The 19,488-nt window shown below is 42.8% G+C and overlaps 1 protein-coding gene across 2 annotated transcripts in view; it reads left to right on the forward strand.

Annotated features, from left to right (window-relative positions):
• The window catches only part of ldlrap1b (low density lipoprotein receptor adaptor protein 1b), a 48,437-nt gene that overhangs the window by 24,424 nt on the left and 4,525 nt on the right, over window positions 1-19,488 (forward strand). Inside the window, exons 2-8 of one of the 2 annotated variants that reach the window (XM_085342625.1) lie at window positions 1,167-1,309; window positions 2,675-2,787; window positions 6,391-6,505; window positions 8,021-8,093; window positions 14,721-14,816; window positions 18,690-18,823; window positions 19,190-19,224. In XM_085342625.1, coding sequence (XP_085198751.1) covers window positions 1,167-1,309; window positions 2,675-2,787; window positions 6,391-6,505; window positions 8,021-8,093; window positions 14,721-14,816; window positions 18,690-18,823; window positions 19,190-19,224 — 709 coding nt within the window. The remainder of the gene's footprint in view (window positions 1-1,166; window positions 1,310-2,674; window positions 2,788-6,390; window positions 6,506-8,020; window positions 8,094-14,720; window positions 14,817-18,689; window positions 18,824-19,189; window positions 19,225-19,488) is intronic. The other variant, XM_085342626.1, reaches the window with a different exon arrangement.

The following is a 19,488-nucleotide window of genomic DNA, read 5'->3' on the forward strand; positions in this document are numbered from 1 at the left end:
GTTGGTCACATGCGCCATCACAGACAGCTTATGGAGGCATGGATGCACATGTTTCTCGAGGCTTGAGGACGTTTGCATGACTCCGAGTCAGCTGCCTTCAACGGCTGTTTTTGTTGTCGTGTCTAATCTGAACTGCTCAGGTTTTGTCCCTGACACACACTGAATCAGATAAAACTAAAAGAAACACTGAAACTAGTATCAGTGAGGCCAAAACCACCTTTTCTTTATGAATGGAAAAATGTTTATTGCATGATTAAAAAGAAACTACAGCTGCTTCTTCTTTGATTACTGATGAAGTATAAAGAGATGCAAAAAATGGATGTATAATTTTATGATATAAAGTTATGCATTCATCCTTGTGGGTTCCCCACATCCCCCTCAGAATTAGCAGAATATTTTGTGCTTTTAATCTACTGTTAATTTCATGCAATTTGAATGTGAGGCCACAGATGAGGACATCCCGTCTTATGCAAAAAGAAAACTGTTGCAATCTGAGGCAGTGAAGCAACAGTTGCGAACCTCTTCTGCTGGTCTTACAAGATCACACAGCTACGTTATATTAGTGTTAAAATGTGACGATACTGAAAAGCACAGAAGAACTCATAGGTAGAACATGAGTCTGCTATCTGAATGTTGGTGAACAGCAAACCTTTTCTTTTATTATGACTAGCCACATATACCACATGGTGGTAACGCCACTGAAAGTTTGCCCGAAGTGGTTTTTTTTAAATCAGGAAACAGCTCTAACATGGAGGGCACCAGTGCTTGTTTCTGTTCCTCTACAACATAGACATGAAATTGTGCAGTTTTGCTGCTGAGTAAATTGCCCTTGAGGGCCCTTAAATCAAAAACTATTCTTAGTATTAAGGTTTTGTTTATTAGTAAACAAATCAGTTGATCCATGAGGGTCAGGTTGAAGGCCTTGCTTTTCCTGTTACTCACCTAAGTTGAGCTCACGGTCTTTAATGTAGCAAGTGTAATATACTCCATACAAGAGCATAATCTTACCATTGTGAAAGGAGGGTGTACAGACCCATGATAAGGACACGTTCTGCCAGCCTGCAAGCTGTGGTGACATGTCTGACGGGGGGATTTGCAGCCTGCCGTGCAAACGGCTAGTAATGGTGGTGAGCAGAAGTGTCAATGGTGTGTGTCTCATGTTGCAGAGCTGCCGGAGAACTGGACGGACACGAGAGAGACCCTACTGGAGGGCATGTCGTTCCAGCTCAAGTATCTGGGGGTCACGATGGTCGAGCAGCCCAAAGGAGAGGAGCTCTCAGCAGCAGCTGTCAAGAGGATAGTGGCAACGGTGAGACACGCACGCACGAGTAGTTTAAAATCTCTTTTTAATGTTCAGAAAACGGTTCCAAGAAAATGAGTTTCTCTCGAGCATACGTGACGTTTTCTTCATCATCACCTCTGCCGCTTAAATATTTTAGTCATTCAGAAGCGTGCTCCGTTATGACCTGACCTCGCCGACACCTCGGTGAAAAGTGACTGGTTGGCTGCTTCCCTGAGGCCCAGGTTGACATTTAGAGGAGGATGCAATTAGTATGTGGACACTGTGTGACTCAGTCAGCTTTATCATGGTGGAGAGCTTAATGTTATTGATCTGGCAGCTCAGTGGATAATGAAGTTAGCGGTGGCAGAATAGTGGGACACGGTGAATGAAGTCACAGCCTCTGATTGGGTCTAATCTGCTGCCTGCCCTTAATGCCCCCCTGCAGAGGATGCTTACTCCTGAATGGGAATTGAGTGATTTTAAGCAATAGACTTGATAAAGTAAATAATCTTTATCGCACAGGTTTGTGTGACAGTGCTTTTGTCTAACGATAGACACCACATAGATTGTATACGATACCCTGAATTATTTGCTGTCACATAGGCGCTCTAACCACGAGAGGTGCTCATATTAAACATGGCTGAAGTATTACATGACAGGCCTTTGTACAAGTAATCCTGAGAGCCACAAGTTCAGGCTTTAGACTCTTCTAAGCGCACAGTTTCAGGTGCTTTTTCTAAACTTGATGATGTCCCTGAGATGGACACAGAAGCTCCGCCCACCTGCCATTCAAACCTTGTGTGTGCAATGGGCAGCCAATTAGATGCAAGTATGTTTAAAGGTGGAAGAGCTAAAATAGTTTGTTTCCATCAAGCCTTGGTAAATGATAAAGAAGGATTGTTTTGAGCAGCGCATCATGCGAAGCTACTTTGATAAATCCAGGAATGAAAATGTGGAGCTGGAAATGAACTCCGTGCCCAGTTAGGCCCAGGTTAAAATGATCTTCACATTACTACACTAAAGTGAAACGGAGGGAAGGTTTAAAGCATTTCTACATCTCAACCTCAGAGTAATTTTAAACTTGAGGATATAAAACACATTTTTTTTCTTTTTAGCTAAAATATTCTTTTTATGAATAAAACTGCTACGAGAGATACAAGTTATCATTTAATAGGTTGGTTGTTCCAGCCCACTCCAGATAGAGTGGGTCTAACATGCCACTTTAATGTTTTATGTAGTTTTTATTTTTAACCATGCTGAATGAAGATTAGCACCTGAGGTTTTAGCCTCTTTTTCCTTCTGTTAGCTAACTCTTTCTCCCTCTTTTTGTTTTTGTGGCCTCCACCCTTTCTCTTTCCACCCTTTCCTCTCTCTACATGTTCCTTTCTCCAGGCCAAAGCCAGTGGAAAAAAGCTCCAGAAAGTCTCGTTAACGGTCTCCCCTCGTGGAATCATCCTGCGTGACAGTGCCTCAAACCAGCTGATAGAAAACGTCTCCATATACAGGTCAGTCTGCCTCTTTCACCTCCTCAGGCAAACATTGTGTGCCGCTGACCTGACCAGGTTGTCTGGATTTGTGAAATAGTTTCACCCTAAGCTTGTCTTTATCATTCACAATAAAGCAAAAGTTGTTATCCGCCTCTTGCTGTCATTTATCACTGGATAGATGTGTGTTAGGAGGTGTGGCGCTCCCAAGGCGGTGGGAGAGGCAGGGAGGGTAGGAGTCTATCAGCGCTGTTTCTAATCAGTCTCGGTGCTCTCGGGAGCTGTGTGTCTGAGCTTTTACCTCAGATGTGTCTTACACACACTTGTCTTAAGAGCTCACTTGCCTGCCAGAGCTTGCATATGCTGGCCCCGAGCTGGATTCACTTTTCTCAAATTCCACTTATATGAGTTGACAAATCAAGGAGAGTTGGGACTTTCCAGCGTTTTTCCCAGCACGAATGTGGGCTGTGTACACTAATTTCTTTTCAAAGCTGGCAGATTGAGGACAACATTTAAATTATTGACCGTTTTCTCAAGGTATCATGGAGCCATGTGATGGACAAGTCGTGTTTCTGCCTGTATTTGAGAGGAAAGTCTCCCCACCTGCTCAATTTTGCATCGCTTATCACTGAACAACTGTCGCCTAGCTGTGCAAGATGGAGCTAATTTTCCAGCATGCACCATTTATCTATATTAAAAATCTCATCTCTCCATCTCCAGGCTGTTTTTCTTTTTCTTTTTTTTTTGGGGGACTAAACTTGGCTAACATTTTCACTGTTGTGCAAAGGGAGGGTGAGGCAGAATGACAGATGTCACAGGGTTGGGTGGAGATAAAACTCAGCTGATTGATTGTGTTGCTGGAAGCTGTAAGTGTATCCAAACACATTAAGATCAATTCTTCATTTGCTCTGTAAGAATTTCTTTTATTTGCATCATTTTTTTGTGAGCAATGTTTTTTTTTTTTTTTTTTTTTTTTTTTTAAACCAAGGACGTTCTGGAGGAAGTGAGCGAAATGGGCTTCAGAAAATTATGCGGGCATCTACAGTTTTAGCCCCGAGCTCCATATTTGTTCAAATTAAAATGATGCAGGAAGAGCTGACAGCATGTCCTGTTATCACTGGATTAACTGGATACTGAAGAAAACCTGAAAGTTGTGATTTCTGAGCCGATTTTCAGCAATTTATACACTGTGGGATTTGGGGAGATGCAGGAGTAGACACTCCTATTCCCGTGGGTTATGTGGGTGTTGTTAAAGCTGGTGATAGGAGAGCCAAATAACAGGGTGGAGCTAGTACAGCTAACTTCTTTTGTTTCATATCTTTCCCTCGCTATTTAACTAATAGACTCCATATAAAACAGAGCTTCCAGGTCTGAAAAGTGAAATCAGGCCCAAAAATGCAGCATAAACCTTTATGTCCACAAAACAACCCTCCTTACTCCATTAAAGCTAGTTTAAGTATCCGGGATTCGACCTCCAAGGCGTCCGCCTTCAACTGCCACAAAGCACTTCACATCTGCAGCTCCACCCGCAGGTGGTGTGCTACAGGAAAATGAGCTCATGTGGCTCCTGGCATCTCTCGGGCACCCAAATCCCTCCACCACCAGGTCCATGGAGTGGTTGCTACTGTTTTGTTTTAAAAGGACCTAAGACAAGTCACGGGCATGTCCCAGCTCCAGCTGTAACTGCAGTATCCAGGTAGATGAGTTCAACCTTATTTCAGATGTTATGAAGAGGCCATAAAGAAGTTGGGTTGCAGGCTGTAAGCGATCTTACTTGTTAAAATGTCCACGTGAACTCAAGTGGATATCAGAGGAAGCTGACACGTCCGTGTTGGCGTCATTGTTCAGCACCAACCCTCTACTCCAGAAAAACGCTGCGTTAATTATGAACTTGCTTATTTGAAGAAATAAATAGTTTATAGTAATTAAAAAGCTGTACCGGGCGAGTCCAGCTGTGACCTCGGCATAGAGCTCAGACGTAAAGAAGATGAACGGCCAATAAACAGATTTGCCTGACACCCAATTTTCCCCGACGCCCTCCCGCCTAAACATTTGCCCGTAAATCTCGGTTGTGTTCCTCAGATCACAGCTGTGATTCTTCACCCCTCCAAAGTTTTTTATGTCTGTCATTGGTTAGCAGACTGTGTGACTATCGCACAGTGAAGATGATGCACGAAGGAGAAAGGAAGGACAGATGGCAGAAATTCATTATATCCTTCTTCCATCATCTTGGGTATCCCCTCCCCGACTGGCCGTCGCGCTCGAGTCTTTGGCGTTAGAGTGATGGCATCATGATCAAATAGTGGAGCAAAGCTATTATGGCTTAATTTGAAAGCGTACTCTGCACCTGAGACTGACGAGCCAGAGCGACAGACGATGCAGAGGATTCGCACATCAAGATGACCTTCTGCGTGTGCACGTTTTCCCCATGGTCTGCACAGAGTCCAGGCGAATTCTTGTAATTTATTAAAGTAACTTTAGCCTATTTCACAAAGCCATGCAAAATTTTACCAGCATACAGTGAAATTAAAGCTCCTCCAGTTACATTAAGGCAGGGTGAAATTTTTGCTCTAGTTTTTCCAGCATTTCTGATTTATTTATTTATTTTTGCTGTAAGATCTTTTACACTCTTAATAATTTTTGGAGGGGAACATGCTGCTGCAGTTTCTTGAGCTCCTGGCTTGTACTTCTGTGATTGAGGCTCATCTGTGAGCTCAGAGTTTTAGGATTCTTGAACCTTCAGTTTTAGCTCAGGGGTGATATGTTAGGTCCAAACTATGTTAGAGAAATTATTAGCATGACGGCTCTTTGTCAAAAGAAAATTAGAAAGTTATTTGAACACAGAAGGAATCATGGCTCCAAAAGCGCCCCGGGTAAAAAAAGAGAGGTTTTAAGATTGATGGCTGCTCCTTCAATCACACGGTGATATGAGACTTGAAAGTTTTCTCTGGTGAATGATCAGAAATCCCATCAAACATACAGGGTACCAGCAGGGTTAAATGACACCTGTTTGAACAAAGTTGAGTTTTTGATTTTAGATTGTGATGCTTGCAGTGGGAGTTAAATTAATCCGATTCAGCCCTATAAAAATCCATGTAGATATCTCCTGTATTTATGAAGTTAGGATGGCTCAAAAGTGCTGAAATTAAACGGCATAAATTTCAACACGGATGGCTTACAAGATCGGAAAATATTCATGGTAAATTTTGCGTGGCATCATTAAACATACTGGAGTTATTAGCAGCTGATTGTTTTCCAGATTAAACTGTTTTTTATATGGAATGTCCCCACTGTGATTTATGGGTTGACACTGTGGGTGTGTGTAGTAACAGAAACCAAACAGCCCAGATGTCCACTGCACACGTTCCTTTTCAGATTTATGACTTTGTCCAGCTGTGTACCTGCACACAGCTTGTGTGTGTGTGTGTGTGTGTGTGTGTGTGTGTGTGTGTGTGTGTGTGTGTGTGTGTGTGTGTGTGTGTGTGTGTGTGTGTTTGTTTGATCACGTGTGCAGTTTTAAGTCAGATTTCTGGAATAGCTTAAGGGCTTAGAGCAGATAAAGTTTCATTTAATCCCAGATGAGTCTTAAATTAAAGGCTTTCTGAATGTGTGTGTTTGTTTCAGAATATCATATTGCACTGCGGACAAAATGCACGACAAAGTGTTTGCCTACATCGTCCAGAGTCAGCACAACGAGACCCTCGAGTGTCACGCCTTCCTCTGCGCTAAGAGGAAAATGGTGAGTAAGTTGATATTTTTCAAACGCCTCCTGCTGTGTGAAGAGTCGACGTGGTCGCTGACGTTAGCTTGTCGACTGTCGCTGGGCGACAGGACGTCTGAGTCCTGTTCTTCTTTGAGCCCCAAAACAGTCCAGATTCAGCTTCAATAAAATGTCTGTTTGCTCAGGTATTGCCCACAGGGTTTAACAGCACTGCAATAAATAAATGCCAGCAACTGAGCTACAGTTAGGCTAATATACACACATTAGCATAATGAAGATGTCGTTCATGTTGATGGCACCATCGTACGGCAGGAAGAAGATGCAAAAAATAAACCAAACCTCAGAAAAGACAGGATTGGAGATGATCCACAGGTTAGTCATCAATATGTTACTGTGTGGTTTGGATCGCTCGCCCAGGAAAAAAGCCTGATCCATAACTTAATGTTCACACTATAATTAAAACAACTTTTGGGGTGGATAAAGGAAGGACAAAGCTCCCCATCACTGTAAAAAAGGCGAAAACCTTATTCAGCGGGGTCATTGTGCTAATCTGCTCGACAAGTAATGACATAAGAGAAGGTTTAATAAAAGGTTAATCTGTCATAGCAATTAGTTTTTATAATGAAGGTTTCTTTCTTTTCCCCGGCACACACAAAAAATAACAGAATCAGCCTCCAGTTTACACAAGTGTAGGTGACTTATATGCACTTACTTTCTGTATGAAACACTTCCTGTCTTTCCCTTTATTTTAAAGGTAAATTGAACATTTTGGCAAATCTGTTTTTTGGTCTGTTAAAAAACAAGCACTGTTGTAACCAGCAGTACCACTGCTGATCAGACTAAAGCTTACCCAGCTGGGATACAGGAAATGACATGATAGGGTTATAAATGTAATAATGTAACAAATATAATGTAATCCCTGAGTGAAGGAACTGAAATTAAAGAGGCAGATTTCTCATAATGCAAAGAAATCTACTGCGAAATGTTTTCTATGAATAAATGCAATGTGAGCTAAGGACACACATTGCAGCTTCAGAGCCTTAATACAATTTTGGATTCAGGTAAAACATGCAGCTTCTGCACCTGGCCACACATGAAGAACAGTTTATTCAGAGACCTGAGAGTCGCCGCGCTGACACTTTACTTGTATTTATGCAAATGTGTAAATATTAAGTCGGGAAAAGAAAGGAGCGGGAGCATGAAAGGCGAGCAGGTTGTCATCCCTCTCTCGGCTTTCTCACCATCCCTGGAGTTCTGCCGAAAGAGCCGCTCCCTCCTCTTCCTTCCCTTCACTAATTTCATTGTGGTCAAAAGGCCACGTATCCTCCCAGTTGCATAAACAACTCGTCGTGTTGTCCGCGAGTTTCTCTTCCCTCTCTCCGAGTATCTGTGAAGAAAATCCTTCTTATGTCGATGGTCGTTTCCTGTTTGTGTCACAGCCATACCTTCCCTTCCTTCCTGTAATGCATGAGATGCGTATCGTGTATTATTCATCCCTCATTCCTGTCTCTGTCTCTTCCTCCGTCCCAACAGGCCCAGGCGGTAACTCTAACGGTGGCTCAGGCGTTCAAAGTGGCGTTTGAATTCTGGCAGGCTGCCAAAGAAGGTACGCATGGTCGCTCTTCATCACCACAGAAAATTTCCTCTCTTTCTTCTGCTCTTGGCTTTTACACCCTCCAGAGAGGTCACGTGAAATACTGGAGATCTGCTTGGCTTTCCCTGTGATCTCTCTCACTCACAGAGTGATGTCCTCGTCGATTCCCTGCACAGCGGTGAAATCACCAGCCAAAGGCACCTGGTTCAGTTTATTAAAGGCAACTTAGTCATGGTTAGAGAGTCTCACAGTTAAAGGTATCAGTGTGAGGAGGGGTGGACAGGAGGATTAGCCTGGGGCAGAGGTGGGGTGACTAGAATAGATCTTCTCTGTTCCCTTTACAACAAAATAAAGACTCAGATGTGTGGGAAGTGGGATTTTTCTCATGTAGTTTATTATATGGAAGAACAAAAGTGCCAAACTGAGACATAACTCAAATGTGGAAGCTGTTAAATGCACCAATGTTTTGTTTTTTTTTTACTTTGGATTAACATTACATTGCAGTCAATTTTCCATATTTTCCTCTGTAAATGCAATTTATTTTGCATTTACTTCACTTCCATGTGCATTTCTGCTTTACTATGCAAAAAGGCTAGTCGCTGGATTAACTGTTGGGCTCTTTTTTTCATGCAAAGTTGACCCCATGACACACTTTGCATAGCAAAGCATGAAGTCATACAGTTAGGTCAGTGAGTGTTCGGACAGAGATGCAAATCTTGCATCTGCATACAACCACAGTGGAGTTTAAATCAAAAATCCAGACTTTCAGCTTTAATTCAAGAGGTTTAATAAAAGCATTGCACTGTTTAAAAATTACAACCATTTTTATTCACAGAGGTTAAAAGTTAATTGGACAGGTGACAGATGTTACATGACAAAGTAGAGAAAAGCTGAGTTGATTCCAAGCACTCATTTTTAGTAGTTGTAATCAGGTAGTTTTGAAAAAATAGTAAATGCACCGAACAGCTCAAGGAAGACAAGTGCATGAAAACAGAGTTGCACAACAACTGCACAGCATCTAACCAAGTCAAGAACACCCTCGAAGAGGAAAGCACATCATTGTCAAAGTCTACATTCAGGAAATGCCTTCATGAATGTAAATGCAGAGGGGCTCAAGGGAGGAAACGCAGCATTTGGTGATGAATACGAGTTCTAGATTTCAGTAAGTCATTGAGTTCAAACGTGTTTCTTTTTAAAAACTTTGTCCAGTTAAAATCCCTAATTCTAAACGGTTCATTGCATGTTTTTATTAAACCTCTTGAATCAAAGCTGAAAGTCTGCACTTCAACCACATCTGGACCGTCTGATTTAAAATACACTGTGGTGGAGAACACAGGCAATATTACCAAAGTTAAATATTTATGGACCTGACTCTGAATGTAAAAAATAAAAACACAGAAAGATTGAGCTTGGGAAGATGGCAGTGGGGAAAATACACAAACGGTACACATTTAATACAGAAAAAAATGTATAAACCTTTAGGTATTAATAAAACCATCCATCAATTTTCTAAGCTGCCTGCGACTCTCCATCAACAAACCTGCCATCAAAGCTGAGAAATTCCACCAAAACTAATTAAGAAAACAGAAATTTAGCTGGAAGCTAACAAAGTATATTTATATTTTTGTTGAGTTGTGTTGAGCCTCTCTAAAACCCAGTTGAACAGTTGGTGTGAGTGTCAAAGGAACCGTGGAGGCGGCAGCCAATCAGAGAGCTGTGTGAGGCCGGTGTTTCTGCAGCTCAGCAGAAACATGCATGTAATTTTCTGCACGTATGACTCCAGCGTAAATGAGCAATTCTTGCTACATAATATCAGTTTCTGCATTGGCACCCCCTCAACCATTTTCTCTAATCTTTACGTTTGTATCGCCCTGTGAGTGCTCTTTGAATTTTGTGATTATCCTTTGTCGTCTTGTCTTACACCTGCCTTCCCCGTGCATGCACAGTTTAGTTGTTTTCTATTCCCTCTCCATCCAAATCCATCGCTTCTTCTGTTTTTGGTTCTTTTCCGAAGGAGTGGAGAAGAGCGACTGAGGGGGATGGGGATGAGGAGAAGAGAGGGGCAAGAAAGCATGAAAGGCAGGGTAGGGAGGGGTGTTTGGATGGCGAGTGTGTGAGAGAGAAAGGAAAATGATTGTGTGTGTGTGTGTGTGTGTGTGTGTCGGCGGGAGCTCAGCCTCCTGACAGATTCAGTGTCAGTGTCATTGATCCCGTCTCAAGCGACGGCGTGCTTATTTATTCAGTCCTTTCGAGACGCACGCTTGCTCTATTTGAAAATCCAGCCGCCTCTTTCTTTCCTGCAACATTTCCACAGCTTCCTCTGCTCTTACTGTGGAGATTCCACTGTGGCCACATTTCCATTTTGACGAGGGATTATTTTATTTTCCCCCCATCAAAATCAAGGCCACGGACTCCTCGCCTCACGCCTCTTCGTTTGTCTTTTTTTGTATTTCTGAGTCGAATATTAAAGAGTACAATTTAGTACAGCCTCACTCGCCCCATCCTTCTCCTTCCCTCGCTCTATACTTTTCACCTCGAATTTTTAATGTGGGCGAAGTCGCTTAATTGAACGAGTTGTTATCTGTTCTGTGGGGTTATGGAGGGGAATATATATATATTTTTTTATAAAGAAGCCGTGGTGCTCTCTTGTGACAGGGAAGAAGAAAGAGAGATGGGGAGAAGGAAAAAAAAAAATCCTTTGGAGTCTGTTTTCATTAAAGTTGCAAGACCCCGGGGACGAGGGCAGGAAGGGAGATATCCACCGCATGTCTGTGTGGTTTGCTTGTTTCTTACAAGCTCTCCACCACCACCACCACCCACCGTGGTTCTGCACATTCCTGACCCACATTCCTCTGTATATTACAGATCCCATCTCTGCTCATAAATCTGCCTTCATAGAATATTCACTGCAAACACTACAGCAAGCTTTGAACTGCCGTATCTGTGAGTTGGCTCCATGTTTAGCAGCCGACTGAAAAGTGCACACGTGAGGATCTGCAGGAGAGAAAAAAACGGGTGCCCTGGGAAATTTTTCTAAGGCTGCTATTACCAAGCGACCCGGGCTCATGGGAAATGTTATTTTCACTGCACCAAGAATGACGGTGCGTATAAGAAAGTTGTGGTTAGAAAAGCAGAAAGCGACATTTCATCTCAAGCAGTGAGGCGGGAATAAAGCTCTATAATCTATTTTTAAGACGAGCTGTAGAACTTTATTCATGCTGAAAGTTTGATTTATAACAACCAAAACATTAAACACAGCCTATAAACAAAGTGGAATAACTCAATAACATAAAACATACAGATATAAAATGGCTCAATAAGTTTAAAAGGGCAGAAAAATTATTAAAAAATAAACAAGCTTGTATAGAAATGTAAAAATGCTGTATAACAACATGAAAAAGACCAAGTAAATCCTCTTATTAATGAACTTTATTCTCTTTTTTTGCATTTTTAAAACTTCAAAGCTGCAGTTGTTTTTGGTAAATTTCACAACGTGATAATTTTATTAGTTTTTTTCTGACCAATTTAATCAAATTGGACTGAACTAAAAATTTTATCGAGCCTTATGGATGTTTTGCCGACCCACAAAAACGGTGGAATCGATAAACCTCGAGGATTCTCCTTCAGCTTCCTTTTTTTCTTTTCTTTTTTTTGGGAAACTGTAGAAAATGCACAAATCACAGATATGACTCACAAATATTTCTTAACAAACGGCTGTTTTTATGAAACACATCAAAGCTGCAAGACTGAAAACTCAACGCAGTCTGCCCCGAAAACAGAAAATCCACGAAATAAATGAAAGCGGGCATCAGTGTTTTTGGCAGAGAAACTCCAAACAAAAACCAGGACGGACACTTAAATGGAAGAAAACCAGATTACAGTGGGCTGAAGAGAAGTGGTCATGGGCTGCGCGGTCAATCACGAATCTGTGAATAGAAAATGCACACCTTTCCTCATGTATGACATGAATACACATGTAAGGTAAAAGAGCAGGAGAGACTGTGAACTGAAACTTTGGACAGAATTGCTTAACAAGTGGCAAAAAAAATATTTTGGCTTTCTTAACTTGATCAATCGCTGTGATTGGCCCCAAATAAACGGAGGTTTGAAAATCAGGGAGTGATGCTAGCGCTCGTGTGACGACACTGGGCTCATTGAAAGATTTCTCAAACTGCACACGAGTACTTTCCGTCTCTGCACAGACGGATTTCCGTGCAGTGTTTCACGTGTAGTTGTGTAATTCTGATGATTCATGCTTAAACAGCAAGTTTTAAAATATTTTAACACAATTCAAAAACACTTGTGAAACTCAAAGCGTGTGAGATCAGTTTGAGCTTGTAGCTGCGTGTACGGTTCTGTAATGTGATGTTGTGGGAAAGAGATTTCTGTGAGCCGCTGTGCTTTGCTCGGGTTGGTGGATCCTCTCTTGTTCCTCCACATATAGGCCATAGGAGTGAACAAAGGATGCAGCTCAAAGGCGTATCAGTGGAAGCGAGAGATTTCATGTTGCTCATTAAATGGCATGCCAGAGAGGAGTTGCAACATGCGCTTGTGCAAGCTGCAGCAGCGCCCTCAAAGAACTGGTGAAATATGTGGTCGTATGTGACACAGCTCAGGCAGATTACTGACTAATTACCCTCTGATGTCTGTAAATATTTATATGGCTTTTGTTGTTGTTATGTGTAAAACCACAGTTTGCCACAAAGTGTGATATCTGTACCACTACTGTTGCACAGCAGTACCTTCAGAGTCCCTCTAGAAGCGAGCTTTGCCACTCTGCAGCCATGTTTCCGTTTGCAAATGCAGAAACGTGCCAGTCAAACAGCTACTAACATGTTTCCTGCTTTGACTGTTGATTGGCTCTTCTGGGGCTGCAGGACAACCATCATCTCCAGTCCCCCCGCATAGATCATCGACCAGGATTTATTTAGTCGCGTCTCTGTTCCTTTTATGTTTCAGGTCAAACTCTGTGTCCAGTACAGCTCTGTAAGCCTAATAAATGACTTGAAAGTCCTCGATTCTATTCAGGAGCTATCCTGGAGCCGATCAGATCTACTCGGGTCCACATTAAAAGCCCCACAGAAGTTTTCTGCTTCGAGCTGCACAGAGCACTTGAGGAGGGCAGAAAATGAAACACTAAAAGATCCTGTACTGCTAAAATGCTTCTGGTGTGACTTAAAGCCGTGCAAAGAGTGGGACAAAGATGTGTCTGAGACATGGCGTCACAGACATGCACCCAGGGTTTGCCTAAAGGAAGTGTTTTCTGTCCTCAGTTAACTCTGCATGCAGTTTGAAGTTGTGGCTCTGACGTGTGAATAATACAGGGCCTGAAACTGCTCTGCTGGACTGAGATTAACAGACATGTTGTGCAGGAAGTCGCAGGGAGCTGTTGCTCTGCATGGAGAAACTTTTCAGCGGAACGCCCGGGCCAAACATAGACCCAGGCGCTCCCTGTTTAAAGGCTACGGTTACACACCCTGCTGTAGCTGGCAGATGATTTCAGTAATAGTCTTAACATGTTCAAAGATTTCTCTCCTTTTTTGGGGGGGGATTGTATAACGTACAGCAGCAGAAGTTTTGAAAAGATTCATTAATTAAGCTTTGAATGAAATCTTTCAAGCTTTTTTTTGCTGATCATTGCTTATAGCCAATGAAAATCACAAATCTAGTGTCTCTGATTCTGAGAAGATCAACCAAACATGATTTTCAACACTGAAATATCAAATGTCTGAAAAATATGCTCATTTATACGCTCTGTTGAAAGTTGTTGCTCCTCGAGGTTTCTCATAGATTCTCTGTGGGGCTCAGGTCAGACAAGTTGGTAGGCCGGACACATTTGGTACTACTGCAAATTTCCTCTACTGATGGGAAAAGAAATCTGCATCTCCAGAGAGCTTGTCTGCAGACGGAAGCGTGACGCTTTCTAAAACCTCCCGGGTCACGCTGTGTTGACTTTGGCTTCTGAGCCTCATCCTCCAGACTGCAGGACCTCAGTTTCCAAACTGCATCTTTTATCTGAAAAGAGGATTTAGAGCCACAGAGAAACCATCATGTTTATTTTTTTTAAACCAAACACTTCTGATGTAATGTCTGGTTTAGGATTGGTGATGTTGGGAATGATGTGGTTGTAGCTTCCTGAAAACAACTGTGCGTTGTTGCTCTTGATGCTGTGACGCCAGCCTGAGTCTGCTTGTGTGATGCTCTCAAAATTTCTTCAACTGTTCTTTACAACCATTTAAAGTCTGCGGTCGTCTCTGTTGTTTTTGCACCTTTTCCTGTTGCGCTTGCTGCTTAATATTCTTCAATACAGCTTTCAGGCTCTTCAGCAGTGACCTTCTGTGTCTTACTGTCCTCATGGAGCATGTCGATAATCATCAAAATTGAAGCAAAAGACGCCCTGGGATATTTCACTTTGCACATAATGAATATAGAATTTGTGAACATTTAACACTGAATGTATGCTTGTTGAGTGAAACTTTTAACCACATCTGAGCTGCATGAAGGCAAACTGTTCTTTGCAGCACAACCACTCTGGCCCTGTGGTTAGAACTTCCTGAATCACAGATTGTCCTCACTGACTGCACTGTTTTCATTTTCTTTCTTTTCCTTTTTGTTGTCCTGCTCTGTGTTTCTGTTCAGAGAAAGAGAAACGAGTAAAGTCGAGCTCAGATGGGGAAGGAGCCAGCAGCTCTCAGTCGGACAGCTCGGCCAGCCAGGGCAGCCTGAAGGGAGGAGGTGAGTCACGTCGCCCATCATCACATCTTTTTCTCTCTTCCTCTTTCTCTCTGTCTCTCTCTCTCCGTGTCGCAGCGATCGTAGCCTCAAGGGACGGAAGAGTGTTCAGCCACTTGTCAAAGGTTGGCCTACATGGAGGCTGCAGGTCAGCTGATGACAGTCTGCTTTTCATTGGTTACCATTTCTCACTAACATCACAAAAGTTAACAGTAGGTGACTGTTTAAGGCAGTTACATGCGGTGATAATGGTGCTGCTGATGATCTGGTTAATTTGAACACATAAAAGCCACACTGCAGTCATTGTGGATGCATTAAACTGAATCTTGGTTCAGCGATTCCCCTGACATTTTTATGAAAACAAAGGACTGCTATCATGCAGTTATTCCGCCTGACTCTGGAAGCACAATTACAGCCCTGTTTGTTTAGAAAGCATGAAAGAATTTCACATTTCTATTGCCCCCATTGTTCGATCAGACCCTAAACATCCGCTGAGCCAGACGACCTGAAGGCATTATTAATCCCATACATGTCCACATCCAGGGAATAAATTACACGAAAAGCATCATGTTGTTATACGATGCTTTATTTTTGTGCATGTTGTGTTTGCGCATGCCTTTCCCTGTCCCGACCCGATCCTTTCGATATTTGTTTGGAGTGGCCATTTTTTTTACAGGAAAGTCTTAAAAACATCAGCTTTGTGCTCCTCTGCTCAGCCAGCAGGCCTCCCGTCAGAGAAGCGCAGCTCCCTAAATGTGTTCTGATGCTTTATTTGGCTCTGCAGTGCTACACGTGCAGCGCTTCATGGTCAACACGGGCTTTAAAGATGATCCTCTGTGAGAAGACTCAACAAAGCAGAGATTTTGCAAGCAGAGAGGCTTTTTTTTGGACTAACATTATCCTACTGACCCCCTGGTGGGTCATTTAGCTGCCAGTGGACTGCGTTTCTGTGAGGCAAATTAGCATAATTTCACAGCAGAGTAAAGCTCGGTGCTCTGGAGTTTTCGCTGCCAGCCCTGAAGCAGTGATCAGGGACAGCAGAGCTCTTACATTTATCTGCTCTTCACTGTGTGGCTGATGCACTAGCAGCGTGTCAGAAACTCTCGGGATCAGTGGCGTTGTCGGAGGTGAGTCAGCTTTATTCGTGACACACGATACCCTCGACTTTCTCCCAGCGCCAGGCCTGTAAATGCCACGTCCTGCCATAACCTGATTGTTGGGGGATTTTGCCTGCAGGAGATGAATCAGCCTCTCAGTCTCTTCCTCTTCACAAGGTTAAAAGTAGAGCTTAGTTTCCTTATAATTTAATCTGATGGAGGAGATGATGATCGTTTTCTTGGTTAAAAGTTTCAGCACTCAAGTGTTTATGCATAGTTCTGTGACACGATATGAAGCAGCAAATTAAAAACTTTAGTCTTTATTTCAACAGGAAGTAAAACAGCTGTGATTAAGAGATAGGCAGCATTAAACAAGCATGTGCAGTCAGTACATGCTTATTCCAGGGCTTGACGTATCAAGGTGTAATACAAATTAATCTGGTCCTAAAAGTATGGAACTGAACAATAAAACATGTATTTTAATCAAACTAAGTTAAAATGCAAGAAGCAGTGTGGAAAAAGTCAACTCTCACTGCTTCTGTAGGAATTAAGAGGGTAAGCAGCAGCCAGGTGCTGCTTGTCAAATGTACTCGATTAATTGATCATCAGCAAGTGTGAGCACATCTATAAAAGGCTGATTGGAAGCTTTCAGGTGTGGGAACGTAATGCCAAGGAGGAAAAGGAGGAAAAACATCAACAGTGGTCTTAAATAAGCAGGTTTTGCTGCGAAGTGTTACACTTTCAAACAATTTCAAGTCCATCATTCTGCAGTGACAACGATTATTCACAAGCGGCGAACATTCAGGAAGCTGCCAATCTTCCCAGGAGTGGATACCACAGCAAAGTCACCCCAAGGTCAAACAATGCAAAAAGACTAAGAGCCAACAAAACCCCCAGATCACTCCATCTTAGACTCTGCAGGCCTCAGTTAGCGCTTAAGGTTTAAAGTTCATGACAGCACAGTTACAAAGTATAGCTTGTTTGGAAGGATTACTGGGAGAAAGCTTCTTCTCTCTCGTGAACTTTAAAGTATTCCAGAGTTAGATGTGCTTGATCCAAATTGTGTCATGCAACAGGACAGTGATCCCAAACACAGCAGCAAATCTGCAGATTAGCTGAAAAAGAAAAGAATGGAGGTGCTGCAGTGGCCCAGACGAAATCCAGACCTCAGCCTGACTGCAACGCTGTTGTTCATCGAAGAATAGATTATTTTTTTGTTGTTGTATCCTGATCTATAAAACCTTAGACGTCAAAAAGACGACTGTCAGTTTAAAATCAAAAGAAACAAAAAACTTTTGGTATCATCTTAAATATTTATCCACTTTAAAAAAAGTTTGCTTGTTAATCACCTTTCAGGTAATTGATTGATGAATTAGTTCTACCTTGTTTGTTCACAGACCCTGTCTTTCACTATAGTAATAAATAAGCTTTTAAGTGAGCAGCATTAATCATCAGATGAGTCCTTCCCCTCCCCGTGAAGGTCTGTCTCACAGTATTGCCTTTTTCATAACAGCAGAAGGTCTGAATGCCTTCTGTTGACACACAGGACAGACTGCATGAAAATCTTATTGCATGCTGACTCAGTTATACGGGACCATTTTCCCTTAAGGAGCATAAAATCTAGTAAAAAGGTCAGCTAAGGACTGAAGAGTATTTATATCCCACCATTAGAAGAGTTACTGTGGTTTTACTGTTCTCAGAGGGTGACATTAGCCTAAAGACTCGACTGAAATTAGTGTTGACACACATTATTGACACGCATTAATCATCAGGCAGGGCCATTACGAGCCAATCCCATTAAAGTTCAGCAGTGCCGCTGTAGTCAGGCGTGGGGTTACTGCGTGCTCACTTATCACTAAGTGACGTGCCACATATGGCTGAATTGATGAGATGCATTAGAAGCTTGATAAAGAGAAGTGTGGGGCTGTTCTGCCTGTTCCCAGCTCCATATTTTCATTCTTTGCATGATTCACATTTTAAACCAGCTTTTATTTCATACTGAGCTGCTACACAGGCCCCCGACAAACAAGCTGTTATGGCCTTTACTTTAAATCAACTGTCTTCTGATTGGTTGCCCCTCAGAAACAGAAAGGGGTGGGGCTTCTGTGCTCACAGAGACTGAGATGACCATGTCTCTATAGCCCAAGAAGCTACTGAGGGTCCCTTTGTGTCGCCTGGGACCAGTTTGGCATGGGAGACCCTAACAGGAGCTCTTGCTGCCAGGATCACACCAGGAACCAGGAATGCACAAACACCGCCGCTATGATAAGGTGGCGATTCGTCAGGTTGTCATGGTTCTGTACGAAAAAGGTGCAATTCTCACTCTGGATTAGCAGGGAGAGAGTTCAATGATCCTGAGATCTTTGTAACATCTTCGGATAAGTGGGAGATGGACAGATGGAACGCTCTATGACATCATAACAAACTATTTTTAAGGCTGAGCACGTTGATTTGAAACTTTGACCGCATGTAATCTGTTCAGCATCAGCTGTGTTTGAGTTCCAACCGCCTCCTGTGTTGGACGAGAGTCTCGTCTTTTAATTTGCTTCTGTGCTTTTTAGTTTATTTGGATATGATTGTGTTCGTCGCTGCCCATCGTCGACCTTCAGCACAAACTTTTACAGAGATCAATCCAGCCCTCGGCCTCGAACATGAGGAAAATCTCATGTGCCCACTTAAGCCACTTGACTTCCTGCTTCTTCGTGTTTGTTGACCATCACAGGTGCCCGTGTGGTTTTTAGGAGTAAATTAATGTTACGAACTTTGTTTTGATTTTCAGAGGTCGCCACGGGGAAACTTTTGGATTTGGCTGAGGGAGCGAACGCGACGCTGACCCACTCAGGAACAAAGCAGACCCAGTCGGATCCCTTTACGGTGCATAATCACGCAACAGAGAACAACAATACTGTATGGGTAAGACGAGAGAAGGGCTGGTCAGTACGTTTCAGCTGTTTCAGCTTGATAAGAAGACTGCCGTGCTGGAAATGGTGATTAAGCGTCCGAGTGATGTACTGTACCTGTTGTATTCAAAGGAGTGTATTCTACAGCCGAGCCGCTGCCGTGATGAAGCACACAATAGCCTATTGAACAGAACGGCCCTTATCACATAACTGGCGAGGGTGTGGGGCTGCAAACAGCATAACTCAACCTCCTGAGAGCATAGAGGAGACTTTGTGCATGTTAATGTATAATAAAAAAGGACTGTTATCACCTCATAAGACAAAAACTCTGAATTTAACCGGTGTGTGTGTGTGTGTGTGTGTTTTTTCTGTCTGGCAGGAGTTGGAGGACGGTCTGGACGAGGCTTTCTCAAGGTGAGGAGATGAGTTAATTTGGGTTTTCCCTGAAGCTCAGGCTCTAATGAGCTGCTGTTTTGGGATCAGGAGTCTGTAGTTTGGGCTGCACTTGTAGTAAACACTGCCTCTCCCTCCGCTTGACTCACCCCGGCTCAGTTTACAGGCCCTGACTCAGCTGACACCCTCCCTGAGTCATGCTGCCTTTCTAGGCTTTGATTGCCACACACCGATTTCCTACGAGGGGGGAAAAGAAGACTGATTGCTTGGTATTTATATCCCAAG

The sequence above is a fragment of the Diplotaxodon limnothrissa genome, linkage group LG19 (assembly GCF_057381915.1).
Source record: "Diplotaxodon limnothrissa isolate DT_005_m linkage group LG19, D_limnothrissa_male_GT1.1, whole genome shotgun sequence".
NCBI classification, from domain to species: domain Eukaryota; kingdom Metazoa; phylum Chordata; class Actinopteri; order Cichliformes; family Cichlidae; genus Diplotaxodon; species Diplotaxodon limnothrissa.